Source organism: Athalia rosae, chromosome 5, assembly GCF_917208135.1.
Source record: "Athalia rosae chromosome 5, iyAthRosa1.1, whole genome shotgun sequence".
NCBI classification, from domain to species: Eukaryota; Metazoa; Arthropoda; class Insecta; order Hymenoptera; family Athaliidae; genus Athalia; species Athalia rosae.
Genome location: NC_064030.1, coordinates 561,262 through 586,651, shown reverse-complemented (window position 1 = coordinate 586,651; position 25,390 = coordinate 561,262). Strand labels below are relative to the sequence as shown.

The window sequence follows — 25,390 nt, the reverse complement described above, 5'->3', positions numbered from 1 at the left end:
CGACACACGTAACACCTCGACCCACTTCCATAGGCGAATATATTCGAGATACATTTATGCCGTTTATACGCCAATATTTACGTCCGACGCCGTGAATATCATTTGTCGAACAATCCGTTGGCCATGCGGTAAATCACTAGTTCGTAACGATTGACATTTTCTACCGCATGTACCGAGTTCGATTCGTAGACCGCTAGAAAGGTTGGACGGCAGTACTCGATGCATCCCCAGTCTCGGGATGTAGGAATTATTGAGCATCGACGAATTTGCGCGTGAAAATCTATTTTCTCCTTTATTGCATTCGCGAATCTTTCGTAGGATCAGTAGCGAGTTCCGAAGTGACAACGGACACATCGACGAACAGGGGAGCGGCTAGACAGATGTACGGTAGCGGTAGCTTACGCCAAACCGGTAGCGGTCCGATTCTTATGGGAACGACGACAGCGTCCCCCTTTCACAAGGGAAAGGATAAGCCCGAGTCAAAGAACAACCTCCATCGCGATGAGAAACCCGACGCGACTCACGAGGACGATTACGGATACGACGGTGAGTCGACGGCGTGGAAACTACGTATGGTCGTTAGGCAGCGGTTGGTGACGAATCGCCGAATTGTTTGTAGGTCATCCATACGAAGGTCACGGTGGTTTTGGTTACGGTGGTACCGGTGGACGGAATCACTATTCTCAAAAATCCCATCCCCCGTTGCTCGGGGGATATTACGGGGCACCCAGAATTCCCGTCTCTCCGCCGGACGCGGAGTCTTACAACGTATCCAGTGACGTGAAGGTGAGAAACGGTGCTCCGGTGAACGGAGGAATCTACGGCCAAAGTCGTCCCAGTGTCCAGGTCGGAAGAGGAAATCTGGACGGGGCTCGAGGGCGAGGCGGTTACGGCGACATTTACGGCGGTACGGGCACCACAGATGAAATACACAAATTCGCGGCGATTCTTATCCTGCGGAGGGAGGGACCTTCTCGAAGTGAAAACGATTTCTACACTTCTCCTTTCAGGCATGGAAGAAGCGTACGTGAACCCCGATCGTTCGCGCGTTCGCAACCCCTTGGACAGAGGTCACGGAGGTGTCGGTTCGAACAAAGGGATGGAAGGTCATATGGGCGCCGGCGGGCGCACGCTGATCCACGAATTGGAAGACGAAAGTGACCTCGCAGCGGAGTATCTTCTGCCTTGCGGATGGCAGTGTAAAAACGGGGAATTCTTATGCGTTCAATCCTGCGCTTGTATATTATTTAGCGGTCGTTGCGACGGTGAGGTGAGTGGACCGGTATTTCTATCGTCCCTGGACTATTCCGACTTTTCGCCCTGACGATTTTGAATCGTTTGGAAAAATAGGTGGACTGCGAGGATGCCGAGGACGAGATGGACTGTGAAAACGGTATCGGTTCCGGGGGTGGAATCGCGGAGTGCGTCGGCGAAAGAGACGTCAGATGTCCGTTGTCCGGCAGATGCATAGCCAGAGAATGGCTTTGCGACGGAGACGACGACTGTGGTGATTTTTCGGACGAAAGTCATTGCGGTAAGTGAAATTTAAAAATTCCATCGTCGGGATTCAAACTACGGGTAAAATAGGTAATTAACTTCTACGGTACGCGCACCTCCGCGGTCTTTCGTTTCAGGTACATCTCAAAACTGCACCGAAGATCAATTCGAGTGTAGAAATGGCCTCTGCGTTCCTCGAGCGTGGTTGTGCGACGGTGAAAATGACTGCAAGGACTTTTCCGACGAGATAAACTGTACGAAAAAAATGTAAGTGGACCGGATAAAAAATTATTGTTTTCCCTTGTTTGGAAACTACAGTTGGGATTGTTTTCGTTTCGATTTTTATTTTACACTCACGTCGAGTCAAGGGCCCTAGCTCCACAGGGATACACGTATGTGTGTAGTGTTGGGAATCGGGTGTCGGGGTGACCCTCATTCGGGATATTGGTTGACGATGGGAACTACTGGTTCCCCGCCCTTGCGTAGCGTCGTCTCGATCCCTCTCGAAAGAACGTCCTCCCACGCCTCTGAGTATAATATGGGAGACGACGAAATCTTTCGCGTAGGTGTACCTCGCTAACTTCAAGGTCCCTCTACCCCCGATCGCAGCCCTCTCGCTTCTCGCTACATCCTTACCGTCCTCTTCCATCCTACCCCCACGTCTGATGGAAATATGGGTGAGTGGGTAGGTATGTACCGGTAGGTATGCGTCTTCTTCGTTCCCGTTCAGTTTTCGGGCTCTCAGGTTTTGGATTTACGTACCGTCGTATCATGCAGCTGCAATGATTGTACGAGATCTGTAGATCGACCTTGACAAACTCGTTACTTGATCCGGACACGTTGCTTTTTTCGGTAAAAGATGTCTCAACTCCCCCCCTTATACATATACGTACATGCCCTTCCGCATTCCGTTGATTCTTTGATAAAATTATAATAGATCCCGGAGGATTTTGTGCGATTGTATTGAGAAAAAATGCATTCTCGATCGACGAAAGATCTCCGCAATATTTGATGGAATTTTTGTGAATAGGCGTGTGCTTTGAAACACGCGAAAGGTGGATGTGCATGTATTTCTGTGAATGCCACGTATAGTATAGTCTGGCCGCGGCCGTAGTGGTCCGAAATTCGAATATATAGAATAGGCAGCAGCGTTACCCCGGCAACGACAATGATATGACGTGATATCGACCGCGCCGTGGTACCTGAGCCACCATCTTGCAGAATTTTGCTTGTGCTTTTCATTCTCTGACATATATTCCGGAGACATGCGCGATCAAAGCGGAGCACCACGAGCGTTGCAATGATCTCGTGTTCCCATGATAATATGAATATCGTACGAGTATTCATATCTCTGTACATATGTACGTGTTACAAGTTATGACTAGGTGCACAGTCTTCTTTCAGGTCGTTTCTTTTTTCAATCATTTCTCTTTTTGCAACCGCAAGTTTTTCTTTTACTTACAAAATCCACGTTCCAATTGGAAATATATGGAAGATCAACCCCTGATTTTCACCCATTCGAAAATTGTAATAAAGTCCGTAGGCGATTAAACGTGTATATTCAGATCTACGTGTATAATAGAATCTAATTTTATCTGCTGAGATTTCTCAGAAATTGCTCTCGACATTTACCCGTAGGAGTCGTAAACATCTTGCGGTTGAAGAGGTCTCGTGTGGGAGAGGAATGCAATGCGGGATAAAATGTGACTTTGGCTAATGACCGTAAAACGAAGTTGCGGTAGGGGTGCAACCGGTGAAACGACGCAATGTGCAGCATGAGTATTTGTAGGGCGGTAGAAATTGGGTTGGGCTAGGTCGCGCAGAGGACGTTAACGCGCTTAGGGAAAGTTCCACCATGACCCCGGTCGAAAACCTTATTCCCCATTACTTCTACCCTCCCTGCAAATGATGCGCCGGTGAATCGGGGTTGTCGGGGATTATAATCCCCGTAGGAAATCTCCAACGATATTGATTTCGTGCCGAAATCGCAGTACTCTCTGCTACTGGGGGAAAACAAATCATTGTACATGATTGCAATTAATCCGATTTCATAAGCTGTCTCTGATCGAAGAATAGATGTAGTTATCTGATTGCACGTCATAGTACACGTGCCACACGCGCCGCAAGTATACCTATTGTTACACGAAATTCAGTTCATTTACAACTAAATTTCAGGGAGTGTTCGGAATTAGGTGAGTTCAAGTGTCAGGATGGCAGCTGCATTTCTCTTACATGGCATTGTGACCGCGAAGCGGACTGCAATGACGGTTCTGACGAGCTCAACTGCGGTATGCTGAAACAACAATGCTATCAGAGAGTCGCTCGATTCGATTGTATCCATTCCTTCTTTTTTAGAGAAAACTGAAGTTCGTTGCAGAGACAACGAATTCCAATGCGCCTATCCCAGATGCGTAAGCCACGAGTTTCGATGCGACGGTGATGACGATTGCGGCGATTGGAGTGACGAAAAGGATTGTCCATCCGCTTCAGCGACTAGTTGCAATGCCAACGAGTTCCGGTTAGTGCATTGAAATTTTCTTTTTCATCTCCCATGCACATTTTCTTCGATGAAAAGACCACCGAATCATTCGACTTCGAGCTTGGAAGATGACATCATCATCGTCGTACAGTCCCCCATTAGCTTATTCTCACGAGCAACTTGGAATGGACGTGTCCAAGAATCTGTGGAGCGCGTAGGAAGTCTCGTTTGTAGTGCACTTTGCAGATTCTTGTGATTGCGGCCGAGAGCTTAGCCCCTCGTCTGCCCTGTCATCATTCGTTTCACGCGAAGCATCCAGTTGGTAGTTAGCGACACGCGCACTCCGCATAAAAGGGTGTCCATTCATGCGATTTTTTTCCAATTTAGCGACTCCCCACATCCCCGTATGACGTATGGCAATTATACTTCGGGGACCAGGCTTCCGATTAAATGTTTGCAATGTTAGCAAGAGGCCATCTGTGCGTGCAATTTCTCTGTTGAAACGTAGAATAAAACTTTGAATCAGCATCTTCCAGGCGCGCGATTCACGCCCCTAAAATTTTTCACCACCCGTTCATTCATCATCCCTGTTGTTAATTGATTTTTCATTTTGTACCATTATTACGTCCGTGTGCATATATTTGCGCAGATGTTCCGGCGGCAAGTGCATCAGCGATAAATGGGTTTGCGACAAAGAAACCGACTGCGATGGCGGTGAGGATGAGGAAATGTGCGACCATCCAACACCACGTGGCTGTTCACCTCACGATGAATTCACCTGCTCGAACGGCATCTGCGTTCCGGTAGCGTATCATCTATGAGTCAATGTACATAGATTACCGAACGGTGTTCTTATTCATCTTGTTTTGTTTCCTTCTACCAGAGATTGTGGGTCTGCGACGGTGTTCCCGATTGCTCAAACGGGGAGGATGAACAGGGATGCGCGGTTACCTGCGAAGCGACACAGTATTTATGTAAAGCACCACAAACACTGAACGATACCGCTTTAGCGGGTGTTCATTCGGCTCAAACCACCGCGGCGATGCATCATTATCACAGAAATTGTATCGCTGTCAAACACGTTTGCGATGGAACACCCGACTGTCCTGACGGAGACGGTGGGCAAACTGTAGTCACGAGTCAACGATCAATTGTGGCCTGCTAGATTGTTGTTACAATGCTAATTTCTTCAATTTCCAGATGAGCTCAACTGTCCTAAAAAACGAAATTGTACCGCGGAGGACAAATGCACGCAGCAATGTATTTTGACGGTGGAAAACAAGACCGCCTGCGCTTGCCCGTCTGGATATAAACTTGGAAAAGATGATGCTACGTGCGAGGACATCAATGAGTGTGAATTTGAACAGGTCAGCTACACTTGACTCGATTTATTTTCGGAATGACGTTCTCGAGTTTATTTAATATTTTACGCAACGTTTATCTCGCAGGATCCCGTCTGCAGTCAGATTTGTAACAATACCCAGGGATCTTTCGCCTGTAGTTGTATGGCAGGTTACATCCTTCGACCCGATCTGAGAACGTGCAAGGCTTTAGGAGCGAATCCGATGCTCTTATTCGCGAACAGAGTCGACATTCGACAGGTGTGTGTCAGGCTATTGACCAGAAACATTGACGTATCTACAACCGATGAAATTTGGATCTCAAAACCGATCTTTTACGCTTTCCAGGTCAGCCTAAGCAACTCAAAGTATACAGCGATATTAAAGGGGCTGCAGAATGCGATCGCTTTGGATTTTCATTACAAACGAGGCACTGTCTACTGGTCAGATGTGTCGATGGATGTGATAAGAAAAGCGTTTGTAAACGGGACTGAACCTGAGGGTAAGATTAGGAAACGCCGTGATTACGAGATTGAATTTCCGTACTCACGTTTGATTTTATCTCCAGATGTGATACGTTGGGGGCTAGAAAGTCCGAGTGGAGTCGCCGTGGACTGGATTCACGATCTCCTATTTTGGACCGATTCCGGAACTCGGAGAGTCGAAGTGATAACCTTGGATACGACGATAAGGCACGTCCTGATATCGAGTGACCTTGACAAGCCGCGAGCTATAGCCGTCCACCCCAATTACGGATATGTTTACTGGACGGATTGGGGTAAGCTGAAATAAACAAACAATCGTACTCTTTATCACGACCGTTGTACGCAACCTTCAGGTCCGAATCCGAAGATCGAGCGAGCCGACATGGACGGCTCGGGCAGAGTGGCTCTCGTTACCGAGTCGATATTCTGGCCAAACGGTCTCGCGATAGACTACACAACCGACCGAATATTTTGGGCGGATGCCAAGCACCACATAATAGAATCTGCTCATCTGGATGGCACCGATAGAAAGAAAGTCCTGAGCAAAGGACTTCACCATCCCTTCGCAATAACGATATTCGAAGACACCGTTTACTGGACTGACTGGCATTTCAAAAGCATATCATCTGCGAACAAAGGGAACGGTGCCGGTTTCAAAACCATCCACTCCGGTAGGTTTCCGCTTCGATTCTGCCGTTGAAAGTTTCGATTACAAAATCTTCATTCGACCCTCAATTCGTTCCATTCAAAGGCCTGCACTACCCGATGGACGTGCACAGCTATCATCCCCAGCGACAGCCGAACTACAAAAATCGATGTGGTTCCAACAATGGAAACTGCTCTCACATATGTCTTCCAAACAGCACCGGTTACAGCTGCGTGTGTCCTGTAGGGCTGAAGCTCAAACGCGATGGAAAAAATTGCGCCTCCACGCCCGACAATCTTCTACTTTTCGCCCGAAAAAAGGACCTCAGGCTCAGGCCAGTTGACCAAGCAGCTCGCGGATTCGACACTGTGATTCCGGTAGACGATATTCAAAGTGCCGTAGCTCTGACGTGGGACAGTAATGAGGACACGATTTATTGGACGGACATCGAGGCAGACACGATTAGCAAAGCGTACTTGAACGGAACCAATCAAAGTGTCATTATCAGTCATAATCTAGGTTCGTTTCTTGCTTCGCCGAATAAACGGTTTGCAATATTCGTACGGGGGCGTCATTTCACTCTACTTTTTACGCTCGCAGAATCTCCGGCTGGTCTTGCCATGGATTGGATAACGAATAAATTGTACTGGACGGATGCGGGAACGAACAGAATAGAATGTTCAAATTTAGATGGTTCCATGAGAACCCTTCTGGTCTGGAGAGGACTCGACGAGCCCCGGGACATCGTCGTTGACCCTACCGGTTGGTCATAAATCTGCATCGAATTTATGCAATTCCGTTCGAACGAAAATGCTTAGCATAATTCGACAATCCATCGTGATTTCAGCTGGTTACATGTACTGGAGTGATTGGGGCGGAAAACAGAAGATAGAGAAAGCTGCGATGGATGGCAGTAGCCGAAAGGTCCTTGTTAGCAAAAATCTTACCTGGCCAAACGGGTTAGCGATCGATTTTGAAAAGAGTCGGCTTTATTGGGCAGACGGTGGAACGAAAAAAATCGAATACTCCGACCTCAATGGCAAAGGCCGTACCGTTTTAATATGTGAGTAGCCCAGTCCGCACCGTGTTTAACGCTCGAAGTATCACAGACGACTGCACGCGAATTTTTTACAGCTACGGATCTCCCGCATCCCTTTGGATTGGTAATTTTCAAAAATAAAATTTACTGGACCGATTGGGATACGCTGAGCATTCACCAGGCGGATAAAAACGACGGATCAAATCGCAGCGTGGTTCGATCCGGAATTTCCGGTTTGATGGACGTTAGAGTTTTTCATCGTCACCGAAAGATCATCAACAGTCCCTGCAACAAAAACAATGGCAATTGTTCACACTTGTGTCTATTGGCACCGGCACCACGATTATTCAAGTGCGCTTGTCCGACCGGTCTCGTATTGGAGGTAATGCGTTTTATCCCATCCCTCTAATTTTTATCTCATCGCTATTCTTCATCATTCTCAACCAATCGGATGTGAAATTTCATTTCAGCCTGACGGAAGGACTTGCCCGGACATGCCGACGGAATTTCTGGTGATTGCTCATAGAGAAGACATCAGGATGATTTCTTTCGACGTAAATTACGCCGTGGACATTGTGCTACCAATAGCAAATCTAAAGAACGCAATTGGTGTGGATGTAAACCTAAGAACTGGCGATTTGTACTGGACGGATACCGGTGAGGACTTGATCAGAAAAGCAAGTTTCGACGGACGAACAATGGAAACGATAATCAGTAACGGTATTGAAAATGCGGACGATCTCGTGGTGGACTCCATCGGCAAGAAGGTGAGTCCTCAATGGTGCCAGTAGATTTCCTGCATCAATTCGCCCTTATTTTTCTCAGATTTACTGGACAGACGCTGTACTTAACAGTATCGAGATCGCTGAACTGGACGGGTCGAATCGGAAGGTTTTGATTTGTTCTGGACTGGAAAGTCCTCGAGCGATCGCTCTCCACTATCCCGCCGGGCTCATGTTTTGGTCAGACTGGGGCCACAACGCCCGAATAGAACGTGCAAATATGGACGGTGAAAAAAGGATGACAGTAATTGCCGATAATCTGATATGGCCGAATGGTTTATCGGTTGACATAGTTGGGAATAAATTGTATTGGAACGACGCTAAAAATCACGTTATAGAAACAGCCGACCTTGACGGCAACAATAGAAAAATCCTCATCACACACGTCGAACATCCTTACGGGCTAACACTCACAAAGGACTTTGTATACTGGAGCGATTGGCGCACGAAAGCCTTGCACCGAGCGAACAGGACGACGGGGTTGAATAAAACGATCATCCTAGACAAGATGGAGGGGATAATGGGCATCCGATCCGTTAGCGTAAGTTTGATTATCCTATACCTATCAAAGTCCTAATCAATCACACGCTTCTTTCTCAACCCGCAGAGTCAAGAGCTCAATATAGCTGAGAACGTGTGTGAGAAAAACAACGGAGGATGTTCCCATTTGTGTCTTCGGAACCCCAACGGTTATTCGTGTGCGTGTCCAACTGGGATTCTTTTGAACGAAGATAAAAAAACGTGTAAATCGACTCCAACGAATTTCCTACTTTTTGCCACCAGGCAAACACTTGCTAGGGTTTCGTTCGACACACCGGAAATGTGGGACGTGACTCTCCCGATCAGCGATATCCACAATGCTATATCGGTAGATTTTCACTGGGAGAAACAGATAATAATTTATGGCGATGTTAATCTTGACATAATTAGAAGCGTTAACATTCAAAATTTGTCTGATACTCGTGTGATCATAAATTCAAATCTCACCTCACCTTCCGGTCTCGCGGTCGATTGGATAGCCAATAATCTTTACTGGGCTGACGTGACCAGAAAAGTAATCGAGGTAGCAAAATTGGACGGCAGTTGCCGTAAAAGAGTTCTAGAGAAACTCGACGAACCAAGAGCACTTACGGTATTTCCAAAAAAAGGATACATGTACTGGGCGGACTGGGGTGAACACCCGAAGATCGAGAGATCCTACCTCGATGGATCCGGTAGAAAAGTAATCATATCCTCGGACCTTGGCTTTCCAAATGGTCTCGCTTTGGATTATGAGAACAAAAAATTGTACTGGGCAGATGCCTTGAAGGACAGAATCGAGACGTCTGATTTGCACGGTCAATACAGAGTCCAATTAGTACCAGAAGCCACTCACCCTTTCGGACTCACCCAGGTGATTGGCATCGTGGCAATTGAATCTCTTGAAAATTTCGAAAAATTCAACTTTCTCATTTTTTCTGCCCAGTATGGCGATCACATCTACTGGACGGACTGGTACAAAAAAGCGGTGGAACGTGCTGACAAATCCACGGGTAAAAATCGCATCGAAATTCGAACCGCGTTGGACGGTGTGATGGAGATTAAAGTAGTTTCGGCAGCGAGGCAAACCGGATGGACGCCTTGCGCTGTGGACAACGGTGGATGTAGTCACTTGTGTTTTTTCACCCAAAAGAATTACGTATGCGCTTGCCCGGACGTAAAGGATTCCAGACCATGTTCGACGGGTGAGAATTTCTCAGAGTATATTTAAACGAACTCTGGGGTGAATATTCCGTTGTTATTATTTTCAGTGCCGAGCATACAAGTTCCGATAAGGAAACCTGGAACGGCCGACGATCCGTCATACGACGACGAAGAGGAGCCCACGATGCCGTCAATCCCAAGTTTGGTTACTCGACCGTCGGTTTCGAACAGCGATGGGAAATTCAGCGCTAAAGATTTTCCGAACAACAAGGACAGAAGTTTTACCTTGAAAACTGTAGTGATTACAATTGTCGTAATGGTAGCCATGATCATCGTAATTCTAATCGCCATCATTCATCTTCTTTGCCAACGGAAAACGAAGCAGAAAAAATATTTATACACCGGCAGAAGCGTCCTAACTTTCTCTAATCCAAACTACAACGCTTCGAGCGGTGACGTTGGTCCAAGTAACCCTCAGCAAGACAAAAAATCTTTCATCTGGAAAAGATTAAAATACGACAAATCTCAGGTACATCTATTTCTATATTTATTAAAATGAAAGCACGATTATCATAAGTTATATATACATTTCTTTTCCTTTTCCAACCGACGTGCTATTATCGAACAAGTATATAGTTAAAAAGAAGGATCCAAGCTATCTGAAAAATTCAAGTCCAGATTGAATGCCAATCGAATAAGCTATTCACAGATATTTCAAATCCTTCTTTATTGAAAAAATGTGCCTCACTAATGGCACGTACGATCATGATCGCTGTATGCTTTCGTAGATATCTAACACCTAAAATACTCTGTGTTTTCTTTCCCAAACCAAAAAAAAAAAACATTGAATTATTGATTGAATCGATTGTTGAATTGACAAAAAATTCTAAAAATATATTAACAGAAAGCTAACACATCCAAAGTTGAATGCCCAATCAAACTGCAGCATTTGCCACTTCACTTTATACAAATGAACGAAACTGCAGAAACCATCTAGCGCCTGAGCTATTATGTGCTATGCAGTATTTTATGCGCAACCTTTTATATTAGATTAAGTAGAAATAAAATACAAAAAAGAAAAGAAATATAATTCCCATCGGGTTGTCGCGATTGTTGAATTACTTTTAATGCATAATTTTCTAGAATCTCCGGAACTGAATATTGTCTATCCGTATGGTATCGAACCATTTATTTTACTTTGGGACTCAAGATATATTAATTCCTTCGCATCTTCGCCATAATTGTTATAGTTGCGCATAAAATGTGATCCAAAGATTCATGACAATATCTAATTGAAGGGAGCCTCGTTATCACATCAAGTCTGTATAATATTCTGTAGCGAAAGGTAAAACTCATACCACCGTACCTCTAAAATTTGTACGACGTCATTAGTTGCACAGTAGATTATTTTTGTTTGAAGAAAAGTAAAGGTAAAAAAATATGAATATTACGTATAAAGATAAGCAAGCTGTTTAACGCGGAATAGCTAACGTAACGTTGGAAGGATCTAATTGAAAAATAATATATTAGGTTGAGAATGGAGAAGAAAAAATCTTCATTATATGTCCCGTGAAAAAAATAGATTAGAAAAAAAAAAGAAAAAATAACACGTCTTACGTATCACGCGAATGCCTTGAAAATGATGAGAAGTATAAATGGAAAAAAGTGAATGAACAGAAAACTGAAATAATATTCATACATAGAAATATCATAGAAAATTCAAGAGAACGGCGATTTGATAAAAAAAATACCACAATCGTACGTTCAGATAATTACTGAATTTTCTCAAAGATCGGCGCTAGTCTAATATTAGAATAATACAATCGTTGGGTATGATTGGTATAGAGTCGAGGGAGAAAACAAAAAAATTCTAATCTAATTTACGATAAAGATAATATTATGAATGATAATTATTGTACAAGAAATGCGATGAATGGATTAATTAATTTATCAGATCCTATCATAGATATATTGAAATCTATGATCCTATGTAGAGGCAAATGATTAATTTTGTATCAGATGTGATAGAAAATATGATATATTTGCATATTGATAATATGATTGGGCATCCGCTGCACGCACTTGATAAATTTCGGATGGATTTGTTACGCACGGAGTAAAAGAATCGATTTTTAAATAATACCGATATTAATACCGAAGAACGAAGGAATAAATTGAAAACGAAAGAAAAAAATAAAAAGCAAGAAAGATGAGCGAATAATAGTAGAGGAAAGAAATCAATAATTCATTGTCTTGTCAATATAGGAGAGAGTGTACGAAGATAATGGGCAGACCTCAAGTCCCGAAGTGGTGTCCTTGATTCCTCCATCAGCAACCCCGAGCAGCAGTAGAGCTCCTTCCGTCACCCCGAGGGAAACTTCGCCTCCAACGTCACTTCCGCACGTCACCCATCTAGACGGTTAATTAATTATTTAAATAATTCATTCGTTCGTGCATCGATATTAGATCGGATCGACGTAGCTTCACGGAAAAATTATGATTACCGACAATATGATGGTCAATATTATAATCACAGCGCATTCCACATCACACGGCGGTGTAATATAATATTATTCATTTGGCTTTCAGTTTTTTTCTCAGATTATTTTCACCCGATTCCACGCGACATGCCGGAAAATGTCTCAAGTATAACATGCATAGGGAAATATAGCTATAAAAACGAGCGATATTCTTCTCTGAATGAAAAATGCAAAGCTAAGACTGACTCTGAAACGCCGTTGATAAAATTTTGAGAAACTACGGTGGATAAATAATGCTCGGAATAATTTCACAAATCAAAACGGACAAAAATGAGAAGAAAAAAGAACCAAAGCAAAGGGATTATTTGGTACGGAAATATGGAACTCGGCATTAGTTTTATAAAATGCCGGCTATTTCGCGCTATGAGACATTATTTATCGAAAATCTATTCATTGCATAGACTTATTGTGCGTGAATGTGTTTTGCGTGAATGGTTTATTACATTATACATGTATATTATCTGAAGAAACCAGCGACAAGAAGAAAAGAAGAAAAAACAATTCTTGAGAATTGAATATTAGTTATTTTTAAAAGGTCCCGATTTGTATAAAGACTGATAAAGGTTCGAGAAGAGTATCTTTGATCGAGTAGAGAATATAGTGGTCTAAATATATATAATTATTATTATAATACTAGTCATAATAATAATTCTATCGTCCTTTTAATTTTGCGTATAGTTCGCCATATTGGTCCACCCTCCGTAAGAATATGTAACGTAATTATATACTTCACAACCATTAACACAAATATATACCTATACTATATAATATGAATGTATATATTATAATTATCGATATAATGCTCGGGTATGATGATATTACAAATGGGAAAATTCTGTGTTGCGTGTATATTGAATAATATATAACAATTATATACCTATACACAGTTATTGTATAGAATAAAACGTTTCAAAAAATATTTTTAAAGATGAATTTTCATCCAAGCATAATATATCGATCGTTCCTTCTTAAACTTATCACCATCCATAAAACGCGATTGTATTCGACATGATGTATTTTCTTCTTTTTCTTTCATCGACATGTTGAGAATAAAATTGTTTCTTCTAATCCTCTATAGGTGCACTAGATATTTATGAAAATTTGAAAAAAAATGAAAGTAAATCGGAGTAATAATTATAGCTCGAATTATACCTTGCGAATGTGTCTTCTAAACTTTGATTGATTGGAAAAAATATTATGATAATGAATCAACAATCTGAGTCGATCGCTCGATGTTTGTATAATTATGTATGAAGTTTTCATTTTTGTATAAACATGTAATTACATCGTATACACGTTATTCCGGGTGCGTATGATATGTTTCGTTCAATTCTATTTTTCTATGCAAAACTATATTATGTATTATACATATATTTTTATTACTATCGCTATGATGCTATATTTTTCTTTCATTTTATCACGTAGAATTTATATACGATACACACATTATAACGCTATACTTATTAATTGGAACGGCGCAGGTTGCCGTGTTTAGAAGAAAGAACAAAGACAAATGTTGTCCCGGCTGGTCTAGGACGTTACAATTTATATGAAAAAAGAGCAAAAGTGTCACGCAACACAGAATTCCGATATTATCCATGATACCGATTGATTTCCTTGAGTTGATATCATTAATTTCAGGGAATCATTTAACAAGCAAAATCAACCGATTCGACGATGTGTAAGTCGATCGATCACTGCAGAATGAGTGATTTCAAGAAGGACATATACTTATAAACACATAACATTTTGGATTGAACCACATAATTAGACGTAATTTATATAATCTTATAATACCTTCTACCGTATAAAGTGTTATCGCAGCATCACAGTTGTCCGTGATCGTCAATAATCGTTATATGAATAATAATTAAAAACAACAAATGCTGAAAGATAATTACATACTGAGATAATTAATAATCATATAAATATAACAATTTGACATATTAATTACATATTATCTATAGTTGACGTAAAGTTTGAACAACAGTTGATTTTTCGAATCGAGTCACTGGCATTCACCAATCTGTCATCGCATACCTACCCACATAATTATCTGATAAATGCTTTTACAATATATATATTTATACACACTATATAAATACGTACGATATGTACCGCAATAACTTTATGGTATAATTCAACGGTAAAAGATTCGTTTGTAATCTTATCATAGAAAACAATATATTGACGGCAAACTGGTAATAAATTCAAAGACAAGCTTTCTTCTCTAACTTATATGTTCTTGTTAAAATGACTGGTTCAGTCAGGTATATATTATTATACTTGCATGTATACATATATATAAATATGTAAATATTTGTATGTATACAAATAATTGCGTACGTAAATTAATTGTTATATTCATAGAGCGTATTTGAACGATACGTATGAAAAAATTCAACGGTAAATGAATATAGCAAAGAACGAAAAATATACACCATTTATACAAGAAGTTCGTGAATTTCGCCATTAATTCGGTAATTCATGTAAATTACTATATGTATACATTTACATTGTATATTAATACGATTGCTGTAAAGAGGTATTTTTCATACTTTAGCGATTGCATGTACTAGAATTTTACACGAGAAAAAGGAAACTAGTAATTCACTTCAAAATAATGACAGCATGAAAAAATTCACCGTGGAATACGGTCGAAAAATTTCTCGCCATTCTTTTTAGCAACGGTCGAAAATTTCATGTACCTCTCTATGCCAATCAATTCGATATATGTAATTCTGGCGGTTCTGAGGCTTTTAATTAGGATGAAAGAATTAACTTGGTAGCAGAATTACAAGTTTCTATAGTACGATGATATACTTACTTGACATCACGAATGATAGAACTAGTTATCGAATGCACACCGTCTGATGTGAAATAAAATACAGAAAGTTAATAAAAAAAAAAAAGGAGAAGGAAATTAGAAGAAAGGATCGAGTGGGTGATATGAAAAAAAACAGAGAAAAAAAAGGAAACCGAAAAGAGCTGTAAGAAATATCAAATATTGTTAATGTTTAGATCTCTAAAAAGTAATTTATAGCTACCACGAGTTTAATCATCTTGCGGGTATCATATTGTAATAAAGGTATGTTCGTGACCATCGTGATAAAAAGGAAAAAACTATTATAAATTATTTACCGCATGCTATGTATGTTAGAGCTCAAAGATTCTATGTGATATAGAATGAAAATCTGAACTACATATTATTATATTACCTACATGACATCGTGACAAGTATTTATAAAACATCGATGCAGTTCAGTTATGAATGTTGTATGATACAATTGCAGATAGATAATAGGTATTGGTCAGAAAGCATATTGAATTTAAAAAAAAAAATATAACAACAATGGAATAAAAAATTGACAACAAAAAGAGCCGCGAACGGAGAAACAAATTATCAAAGTTTTAACTGCAGCTAAAGATGAATAATAAAGATTCGCTCTATTTGCACTATTATAATAGTCTGTGAGTATATTATATTTATTCATGTTCTGTATCATCTATATTCTATAACGTAGAATTTAGATTATATTTCTAGGTGGATTGCCAATGAACTCATCCATCTAAAATAATATCATAGTTAATTCGATATGCGTAATTCTTTGTTATTGTGAAAAAACCGCATCAGTGAATCTAATTAAATGAAAAGTCGAAGAAGAAAGCCAAAGGAAAAACACTTTTCTCTACACATAAATGGAAAAGACTGATCTTGCTACCTGTAGAAACGGAGCAAACATGAATTGTGTACGACATACGACGGTATACCTGCAACGGCTCACCTTGATTTAAATTAAACAGGAAACCAAACTTTTCACTTTTCTGCGGTGTATGAATTTTTTCAAATGAAATATTATTGAAATATTATTGATAAAAAAAAGACGAAGAAAACGGAAAAAAATGTTACAATATCGATTGGGATATTTTCTCGTTTCCATTTTCTTATTCACATTATGCCATAAAATTAAAATAATTAGAAACCTTAACGAAGATGTGTTTGTGAAGTTCAAAGCTCAGGTGAACTAAGCAAAAACATGTTGCAATGATAATATACATTACATGATATATGTTAAGGATCATAATCGACATTGATTCTGATACAATAATTGTATTCCTGTATACTAAAAATGTTGCATTCTGCTGCCGGCCACAGAAGCAAAATTATAATACCAAATACACATGATTCAACTGATTGTGAGTGCGAAGGTAAAGCGATCGATCCACTTATATTAAACATATATGTATAAGTGAGAAAATAGAAGACGTGAATTTTTGATTGCTAAAAAAAATATCTCATTCATATGTCGATGTGTAATTCTTTCGCGGCAATTAATAAGTCATTATTAAAAATATAGGTAATTATGTTCAAGCCCATAGTAAATCCTGATTATTAGTTGAGTATTATTTATAAAAGTAGTTTCAATTCATTCTTATGACATGTAACTGCACTCCCTTGAATATTATAATTCGATTATAACTATTACGTATTATTAAATTAAATAACTATGTAATTGCTGTACATTTAAAGTTACACATGCAAAATGTACTGAAAATATGTATTCGAACAAGCTGATTGCTTTGATTATGATTTTAAGAATGACGGAGAATATAATATTAAATCACATTTTCATACGCTATATAGAAGAGAGCTGATAGTTCGAGTAGATCTAATTACTTTACGGTGCGAATCGTGACCTACGTTATTGAACATCTTTCACCGATTTTTGGGAATCGCTGCGGTTATTTTAACAATTCGCCATTATCGAATGGCCCCGAAATATTCAGTTCCTTGATCCTCCGTATCTTCATGTGAGAAATCGATAAAGCATTGTCGGAGCAATTATGTTGTGAAATATACGTACTCATATATTACTAACATATTCGGTGCCAAATAAAAACCATTATTATATAGATGTGTACATACATATATAATTGTATTATCAATTATATGATATTAGAGATAAGAGATAATATGATTGTACTATTTGTATAGGAGTTGTGAGTAATTTTAGAAGATTGTTTTGAAATATTTGCACGCCATGTTGCCCCGCATGGCGTAAAAATAAAACTATTCTGTATCCTATAAAAGAAATTGTCTTTTTCACACCAACCTGACCAACCCTCCCACCAATGTTTTTCGTGAATAGATATAATAAAACAGGATTATAGGGAACGGCCAGGGCATTTTAAATATCATTTTATTGCATACATATCAACAATATTTGAAACTACACAAACTCCGAGGAGTTTGCATATCCCATTTATAGGCAACAAATCAACATTATCTACCGTGATTGGTTTGTATCGGAACATTTTTATACATTACAACGTAGAGATCTAATTATTTTTATTCAGTTAATCGAACATTGAGTTAACGAGTTTAGGCTCGAATTGTTTCTGCCTTTTGGAGAAATAGAGAAACTTGTTATTCCGACATAAAAATTGAAACCACTTATCATTCTATAACTTAGCAACAGCGATTTCAATGTTCAAAAGTAAGTATCCTCAAATACTAAATGAAGAGTTACAATTGCTACAGAACCATCGCACAATTATGAGATTTACATATTGAAGTAATTAGATATTTTTACGGCAGTTTTGTATTCGAACTGCAACTTATTATATCACGGCCACTCCGGTATACGAACTTGAAATTCAGTCGTTCGTATTAGATTTTTTCGAGTTTTGGACCAAAGATTGGCGATCACTCGGTCAATTTTATAGATACATTAATTTTTCTTTCAGATTCGGATTCCTGAGATCAAAATACGTAAGAAAAGCATATTAAACCCAATTAAATAATGATTTATTTTTTGCTCAAAAATCGAATTTTTTTTTGGTTCTTCAAGAGTAATCTCATGTATAATCAGCTCCGAAATCCAAATCTGAAAGCCAAAATCATCTACTTATGCAATTGATCAAGCAATCATCAATTATTCGCTGTTGGGAGCAGAAAAATTGAGACATATCGATCGGTTTTAGTCGAAGACCCACTTTGATTCATCGCAATCCATGCATGGGTCGAAATATTCGAATTTCTCGGTCTACGAAAGAGCCTGAGTTTAGCTGGAGTCAGGTAGCCACGGGCGCGGGGTTTGTTGTGGGGCGTCACCTCTGCTCAGCTCTGAAGGTGACGGTCTCACAACAAAGCGCTACGCTGCTGGCTACCTGACTCCAGAAAAGCTCGGGCTCTCTCGTAGACCGAGAAATTCGAATATTTCGACGCATGCATGGATTGCGACGAATCAAAGTGGGTCTACGACTAAAACCAATCGATATGTCTTATAATTTTTCTGCTCCCAACAGCGAATAATTGATGATTACTTGATCGATTGCATAAGTAGATGATTTTGGCTGTCAGATTTGGATTTCGGAGCTGATTATACGAGAGATTACTCTTGAAAAACAAAAAAAAAAATCGATTTTTGAGCAAAAAATAAATCATTCTTTTAATTGGGTTTAATATGCTTTTCTTACGTACTTTGACCTCAGAAATCCGAATCTGAAAGGAAAATTGATCTATCTCTGAAATTGACCGAGTTATCACCGATTTTCAGCTTTTTGGGGTCAAAAATAAAAAATTCATTTTTTAGTCTATCTTAATGTAATTTGAGCTCAGGAATCCGAATCCGAAAGAAGAATTGATCTATCTGCAAAAATGATCGAGTTATCCGCATTTTTTCGCATTTTTTACCATAAAAATGGAGATATCTCGCAGGGAAAAAATCGTAGCTCAATTTGGACAACGGATTCGTGTTCCTGAGGTCAAAATACGTAAGAAAAGTGCCATACGATCAATTTTTAAAAATAAAAATTTTTGGCCAAAATTTGAGATTTTTCCAAGGGGTACCCCTTACGATTTTTTCAAATTTTGGCCAAAAACTTTTATTTTTTGAAATTGATCGTATGGCACTTTTCTTACGTATTTTTACCTCAGGAACACGAATCCGTTGTCCAAATTGAGCTACGATTTTTTCCCTGCGAGATATCTCCATTTTTATGGTAAAAAATGCGAAAAAATGCGGATAACTCGATCATTTTTGCAGATAGATCAATTTTTCTTTCGGTTTCGGATTCCTGAGCTCAAATTACATTGAGATACACTAAGAAATCAATTTTTTATTTTTTACCCCACAAAGCTGAAAATCGGTGATAACTCGGTCAATTTCAGAAATAGATTAATTTTCCTTTCAGATTCGGATTTCTGAGGACAAAATACGTAAGAAAAGCATATTAAACCCAATTAAATAATGATTTATTTTTTGCTCAAAAATCGATTTTTTTTTTTTTTTTCAAGAGTAATTTCACGTATAATCAGCTCCGAAATCTAAATCTGAAAGCTAAAATCATCTACTCATGCAATCGATCGAGTAATCATCAATTAATCGCGTATCATGACTCCAAAATAATTGTGTGGTCAGGAATATTTGTACGATGAAGGTACAATCGTCAAAGTGACCGTTTATAACAGTTTAGTTCTCAAACGCACACATAAAATGCATTGGAAATGAATGCACTACAACGCAATAATAATATAATATTCAACAGTCTTCCCTATTTGGCCTGATATATGGAGTGGTAAAAGTGATTAACAATATTCATATTGTACCAGACACAAAACGCATAGTCTACGACCATAGCTTGAAAATAGATCTCTCTATTCAACTATAAGGTCGAATCACAATCCATAGCGAATGCTTCACTGTCATTCAGTATCAATACAAAAACTAAGTATGTATTACGAAAAAAAAATATATATATATATGTATATCAAAGTATAGATCATTAGTTAGATTGATTAGCAATTAGAAGTTCACGTCCTGCTAACGATTTTTGGTATGTTCTGAATTAGAAGCTAACGTTGATATTATTTACACGGTGTATCAAAACAAAGGATAGCGGACTAACCGTAATCCTGTTCAATAACATTATGATACATATGTATAACATTTACATCAAATTTACGATATACTATAATAATAAAATCATAGTAGAATAATAATTTACGTATTTATTGAAGTTTATTGAAGTGAACTTGTGAGGCTGATTTGCAAACCAAAAGAATATAATTATAACTAATTCAAATGGCATGATATACTGTCACGGCAAACGTTAAAATATTATTACTTATCCTGCATGGATCATGGAGTATCCGAAATATAAAGGTCCTTCTAAAATTTTAATACTGACGACAGTTGCTTATTTAAAGTATTCAATTTCGATATAAAGCACTCCAGTGCAGTGATTGTTCATTCGTGGAGCAATGATATGGGTACCACTGATCATGGGAGTGGAGAAAACAGACTAAATTTGAGTACAATTGTACAGAGCAATCAATGGCAAAGTTAAATTTAGCAAAAAACAAATATAATGGTATGGGTAAAAAATTATTAAGCAATGCGATCCGATATTAGTATGAAGCCAAATAAATTGTACGGATTAAATAATTAAAGTGTAGAATAAGATACTTACTATTACTCATTCTTCCAATTATTTCATTTGAACCAACTACACACCTCTATTTTTGATGCAACTCCGGAAATACCTCATACATCAGCACTTCAAAAATATCCTGTAAAAAAATGCGCAATAATCAGAATTTGATGTTTAAACGTCCAATGGGATGAAGCGGTCACGAAGTATATCACACTACGGATACACTCACATAAAACAACTGCTTGTTGAGATAAACATTTTGCAAGGAATCAAATACTTTGGTAGCTCCACGCTGAGCACTTTGAGCTCCGACAAGATTGGTCAGGACTCCAGGTACATTATTCAGAAACTGTCTGCGAGCCTCTCCTCGGGTTTTGAGTTTCTCCTCATCAGACCGTACGTTGTTCTCTGTACCCAATTGGCCGTTTGGCCACCATGACTTGGTGAACAATTGTATATAGTAATGTAACATTGGCTCAGAAAACACCCAGCCTACTGTTTCTCTCACTTGACTGTAATATAATTACCTTCAAGCAGATGCCAATAACGATCATATTGATAACAATTTTGATTTTTACTCACCGATTTATCGTACGACCGTAAGTGATTTGTACAAAAGTAATTAATGATCGTCTAAGCCATCGAAATACTCCTCTTAGATCAAAGACTTCTCCTAATAAAGTATAGAGTGGTTCTGCTATCGCATCTTTACCAGGACCTAATCCATCGGAATTACCCATACGACCTCCCTCTCCATCATCCAGCAATAACGAATAATCTTCTTCGTCATCCTTTTCTTTGGAATCACCGCTACCTCCCGAACTACTGTAGTAATTTTTCGCTAATACAATATCAAAATTATCTGAATTGTCAGGATTGATCTCGTTCAACTTACGTTTTGAACAGTGTTGACAGAGAGAAACGAGATTTCTTTGGAGATGGAGCCGTGTGCTTCAAGTGTTCAGAACTTGGACTCAGAAAGGCATATAGAGCTTCACTTTGATTCAAACGATCATCTTCCAAAACATACTGTAAAATTGAGTAACATATCAATTATTTTATCAATAATCTGAAAAAAATCATACAGAACATTGAGAAGGTGCTCACATTCAAGTATTTTTGAATCTGCAACTTTGCTTTGTCCAAACTGTTTTTGTCCGACTTCCCAAAAAACTTTAGCGGTTGAGATGGAAGTTCAAGATTTCTTACATTCGAACACAATTGACGTAATTTTCTATGGAGTTCTTGGAATTCAGGCAATCTTCTTAGTACAACCCAGCCCATTGATATACTTTCTTCGTTATTTTCATCCTCAGCCATGTGCACAACGAGTACAAATTGTGGTGGGTCACCATTGTCTGGTAACTGTACAAATACGTTTATGAGCATATTGATTTTTAATCTATTCATGAGTAAAGTAAGAAACCAAAACATCTAGTATTATGGATGTAATTTATCTTATATGAGTGATTATTCTGTCTTTGATAAGAACGAAATACCTCTGCGCTCTGAACGTCTGCAGTCCAATGTCCCAAATGTTCAGCCCACATTTCTGTATGAGTTAAGTGAGCTTCCAATTGCCTTCTCTCTCCTTGTAACCACTCGACCTCTTTTTCCAAAATACTCAAAACCCTACTTTCTGGTTTAAGTGATGATCTAAGTGCTTGTAATGCCTGCATTTTATTGCTCAGCTTCTCTTGCAACTGATCAAGTTTACTACGAGCATAATTCGAATGTTCACCAACCAGTAGCGATGAGGTTTCAGATATTGTTCCATCCGTTAATTGACAGTCTTCCGAAAGACCTGATTGTGACAAATTGTAATTTACAATCTTTGCAACAACAATTTATGTTATTTCTCAAAGCTATAGCAAAATCTGTACTTAATTGGTTGCAAAGGAAAAAAACAACAATAGCACCGATTGCAGAAGTTCTCAAAATATCAAGCTGCAGAGCCTGATCACTATGCACGGTGCAAGAGCATTAGAACCTTTTGATGATGCAAATAACAGATACGAAACTTATGCATCTTCCCATAACTAATATCTCTATCATTTCAACCAAATACTGTCATTATTTATTCGCATCGTCAATATTTTCCTACATAGTATTCTACTGATGATAAAAATTTCACTTACAGTCTTCTACAAATGGTAAAATGACCAAAAATTGCAGATTAAAACTTTTTGTTACAGTCTTATTCTCGATAAGTGAATATTTAGTAAGCGGAATTCTCGGAATAATTAACTCACCATCAGCTCTCTCATTGATCAATGCCTCTTGCATTTTTTTGTAACATTCGCTGACCAGGAATGAAGGATAATATTTTTCTTCCAGAGTCCTGACAACACTCTCTTGAACTTCATAGAAAACTTCTGGGCCTTTATCTCCGAGTAAAAAGCCTTCCATTTTCTTTCTAACATTTTTATCCACTTTGATTTCAGCAGTAGGAGATCTGATGTATGTATAAAATATTTCTGCACCCAATTGATGCCAATTTGATCTTTCAGCTGCGCGTAGTTCTTGTACAGCTGCCCAATAACCAATCAAACCTTGACTGGCTACTTGCTCTAAAAACTGAGATAAGTAACGCCGACCGGTTACATTATCCAGAATTACCTGTAAGGGTACTATTCGTCCATCTGCCACTGCTGCTGGATCTGATATATCACATTCCTTGGATAAAAACATTGATTTGGTAAGATTTATATGTTTTATATTAAGAATTCTCGATCTCACCTGCACAGGATAGTCGTTCCAACCCAAAGCTTGCATGTGATGTTCACAAATGTTTTTGGCATATGTTAATTGACTGATATATCTTTTTAATTTTTTTGCCTGCATCACATCAGATTTACCAAGATTATTGCTTTCAGGATCTAAGCCTTGAGCTCTTTTGACGTTTTGTATGGTTGTAGCTTGCATGATTTCAGTAACTATATTGTATCTGATATGTTTCAAGACTTCTAGTTCATTTGAGTTTTTTATCATTTGAATAAAATCTTCAAATGATTCGGCGTACTCGTATGTTTTCTTGTGCATTGCTTCCGTCAATTGCTGCTGTTCGATATACAGCAGAATTTTCTGATTTATGTAGTCAGGGTCTGTTATTAAATCTATCGCTGGTTTGAGAACTGAAACATAATTTCACTCAACAATTACTTAATCCTATAGACGCAAATAACACACGGATTATAGTGAATTAAGCTTACTTTTACAAGTAATGACTTCTCTCAGAAGGAATTTAGCTGGGGAGAGAGAGTAACTGCGTGGTAAAAAAAACATGATGCATACTTCACTGACCAATCTAAGATAATCTAATTCAGCAGCTGGAGACATAAGATGTGCCGATAGAATGAACACCGGATCTTCACCTTCCATTCTGTAATCCGGAAGATTTTCATTATTTTCCACGTAATTGAATCGACAAGTTTCTAACTGGTAAATGTAATACAGCAAAAGTAATAAAACTTACGCTGCAGCTTGAGCTATGCGAATTTTTTCAAAATGAAAAGTAAGTTTGTTGACTAAATCACAAGCTACAAGCTTGGTATGATCAACGCGTGCCATTCTGTCATGTAGACTTTGGACAGCTCCCCAAACATCCTGTTTCATATCGTCAATTACTTGATCCGAGTCAAAAGCTAACTCTTCAAGCCAAGAGCCAACAAAATCTCTGAATGCAAGATCAAGTAAATTCTGCATTGCTCCATCCACCATTCGAGTAAAAACTAAGGGATATCGAACTTGTTTTCGAGCAGTTGGTAGCTTGGGTTCGTATCCTTTCTATGAAATAACAGTAGCTTTAGCGCATGACAAAATATAATTGCTATCGATAAGTCATTATCTGTTCGCTCCAAAAAACCTTGCTTACAAGTGGCAAGGTATTTTACATAATACATCAATTCCGATACAAAAAATGTAAGCATAGGAGCAAGAATATGGATAAGCATACTTGTCATGTACCATAATCATGTTACGAAATGCATCCATATCCGCAATCGTCTTTGCAGCACCTAATCCAGTTAGATGCTTTGGTGACAAAGCGATGTGTACTTGTATAACAGCAAACATGCCAAACAAACAACAGGAGAATATGAAAAATGCGTAAAAACAGGACCATATCAATCCAGGCCAATATAACAACACAGCGAAACTACCAATTATCCCGGGAAAAATGTACAATAACATTATTTATGTGATAATTTATTTTCTGACGACAGGATATCTTTGACATTTATCTCATGATAATATGATTCGACACGTCATACGTAGAATTAAAATCAAAATATCATGTAACAATACATTCAGCCCATATCGTAACAATTATTACTCATATCCCATCAAACTTTTATTGCAGTATTATTTTGACACTCCAATTCTTCATACAAATGCTGAACTAAGGATTCCGGTTGAACCACTGGTTGAACCTTGGTCGAATTGAAATCAAACGGAATACA

The 25,390-nt window shown here is 38.7% G+C and overlaps 2 protein-coding genes across 5 annotated transcripts in view; one reads left to right on the top strand and one right to left on the bottom strand.

The window, feature by feature from the left end:
- Positions 1-17,582, top strand: part of LOC105682927 (low-density lipoprotein receptor-related protein 4) — a 20,294-nt gene extending 2,712 nt beyond the window's left edge. Inside the window, exons 2-25 of the mRNA XM_048656152.1 lie at positions 319-546; positions 620-907; positions 1,011-1,270; positions 1,351-1,534; positions 1,635-1,764; positions 3,673-3,785; positions 3,853-4,015; positions 4,626-4,779; positions 4,860-5,094; positions 5,177-5,343; positions 5,425-5,577; positions 5,665-5,818; positions 5,885-6,094; positions 6,155-6,472; positions 6,553-6,966; positions 7,048-7,209; positions 7,295-7,510; positions 7,582-7,868; positions 7,957-8,253; positions 8,312-8,809; positions 8,876-9,661; positions 9,734-9,992; positions 10,059-10,480; positions 12,217-17,582. Of these exons, the coding sequence (XP_048512109.1) occupies positions 319-546; positions 620-907; positions 1,011-1,270; positions 1,351-1,534; positions 1,635-1,764; positions 3,673-3,785; positions 3,853-4,015; positions 4,626-4,779; positions 4,860-5,094; positions 5,177-5,343; positions 5,425-5,577; positions 5,665-5,818; positions 5,885-6,094; positions 6,155-6,472; positions 6,553-6,966; positions 7,048-7,209; positions 7,295-7,510; positions 7,582-7,868; positions 7,957-8,253; positions 8,312-8,809; positions 8,876-9,661; positions 9,734-9,992; positions 10,059-10,480; positions 12,217-12,375 (6,257 nt within the window). The 3' untranslated portion in view covers positions 12,376-17,582. The remainder of the gene's footprint in view (positions 1-318; positions 547-619; positions 908-1,010; positions 1,271-1,350; positions 1,535-1,634; positions 1,765-3,672; positions 3,786-3,852; positions 4,016-4,625; positions 4,780-4,859; positions 5,095-5,176; positions 5,344-5,424; positions 5,578-5,664; positions 5,819-5,884; positions 6,095-6,154; positions 6,473-6,552; positions 6,967-7,047; positions 7,210-7,294; positions 7,511-7,581; positions 7,869-7,956; positions 8,254-8,311; positions 8,810-8,875; positions 9,662-9,733; positions 9,993-10,058; positions 10,481-12,216) is intronic.
- LOC105694096 (sorting nexin-25) lies at positions 12,013-25,380 on the bottom strand. Of its 4 annotated transcripts, none has more exons than XM_048656154.1 (12): positions 24,897-25,380; positions 24,406-24,716; positions 24,143-24,312; positions 23,670-24,064; positions 23,183-23,606; positions 22,430-22,734; positions 22,038-22,295; positions 21,826-21,959; positions 21,513-21,755; positions 21,160-21,442; positions 20,967-21,066; positions 12,013-12,363 (listed from the first exon to the last, which is right to left on the bottom strand). In XM_048656154.1, exons 1-11 carry the CDS (start codon positions 25,119-25,121, stop codon positions 21,013-21,015), a joined length of 2,802 nt encoding a protein of 933 aa, XP_048512111.1. In that variant the 5' UTR covers positions 25,122-25,380; the 3' UTR covers positions 12,013-12,363; positions 20,967-21,012. The 4 variants fall into 4 exon arrangements, with proteins under 4 accessions (XP_048512111.1, XP_048512112.1, XP_048512113.1 ...); XM_048656155.1 differs by lacking the exon at positions 12,013-12,363 and adding an exon at positions 19,758-20,772; XM_048656156.1 differs by lacking the exon at positions 12,013-12,363 and having other exon boundaries at positions 19,758-21,066; positions 24,886-25,379.
- Between the last annotated feature and the right edge of the window lie 10 nt (positions 25,381-25,390).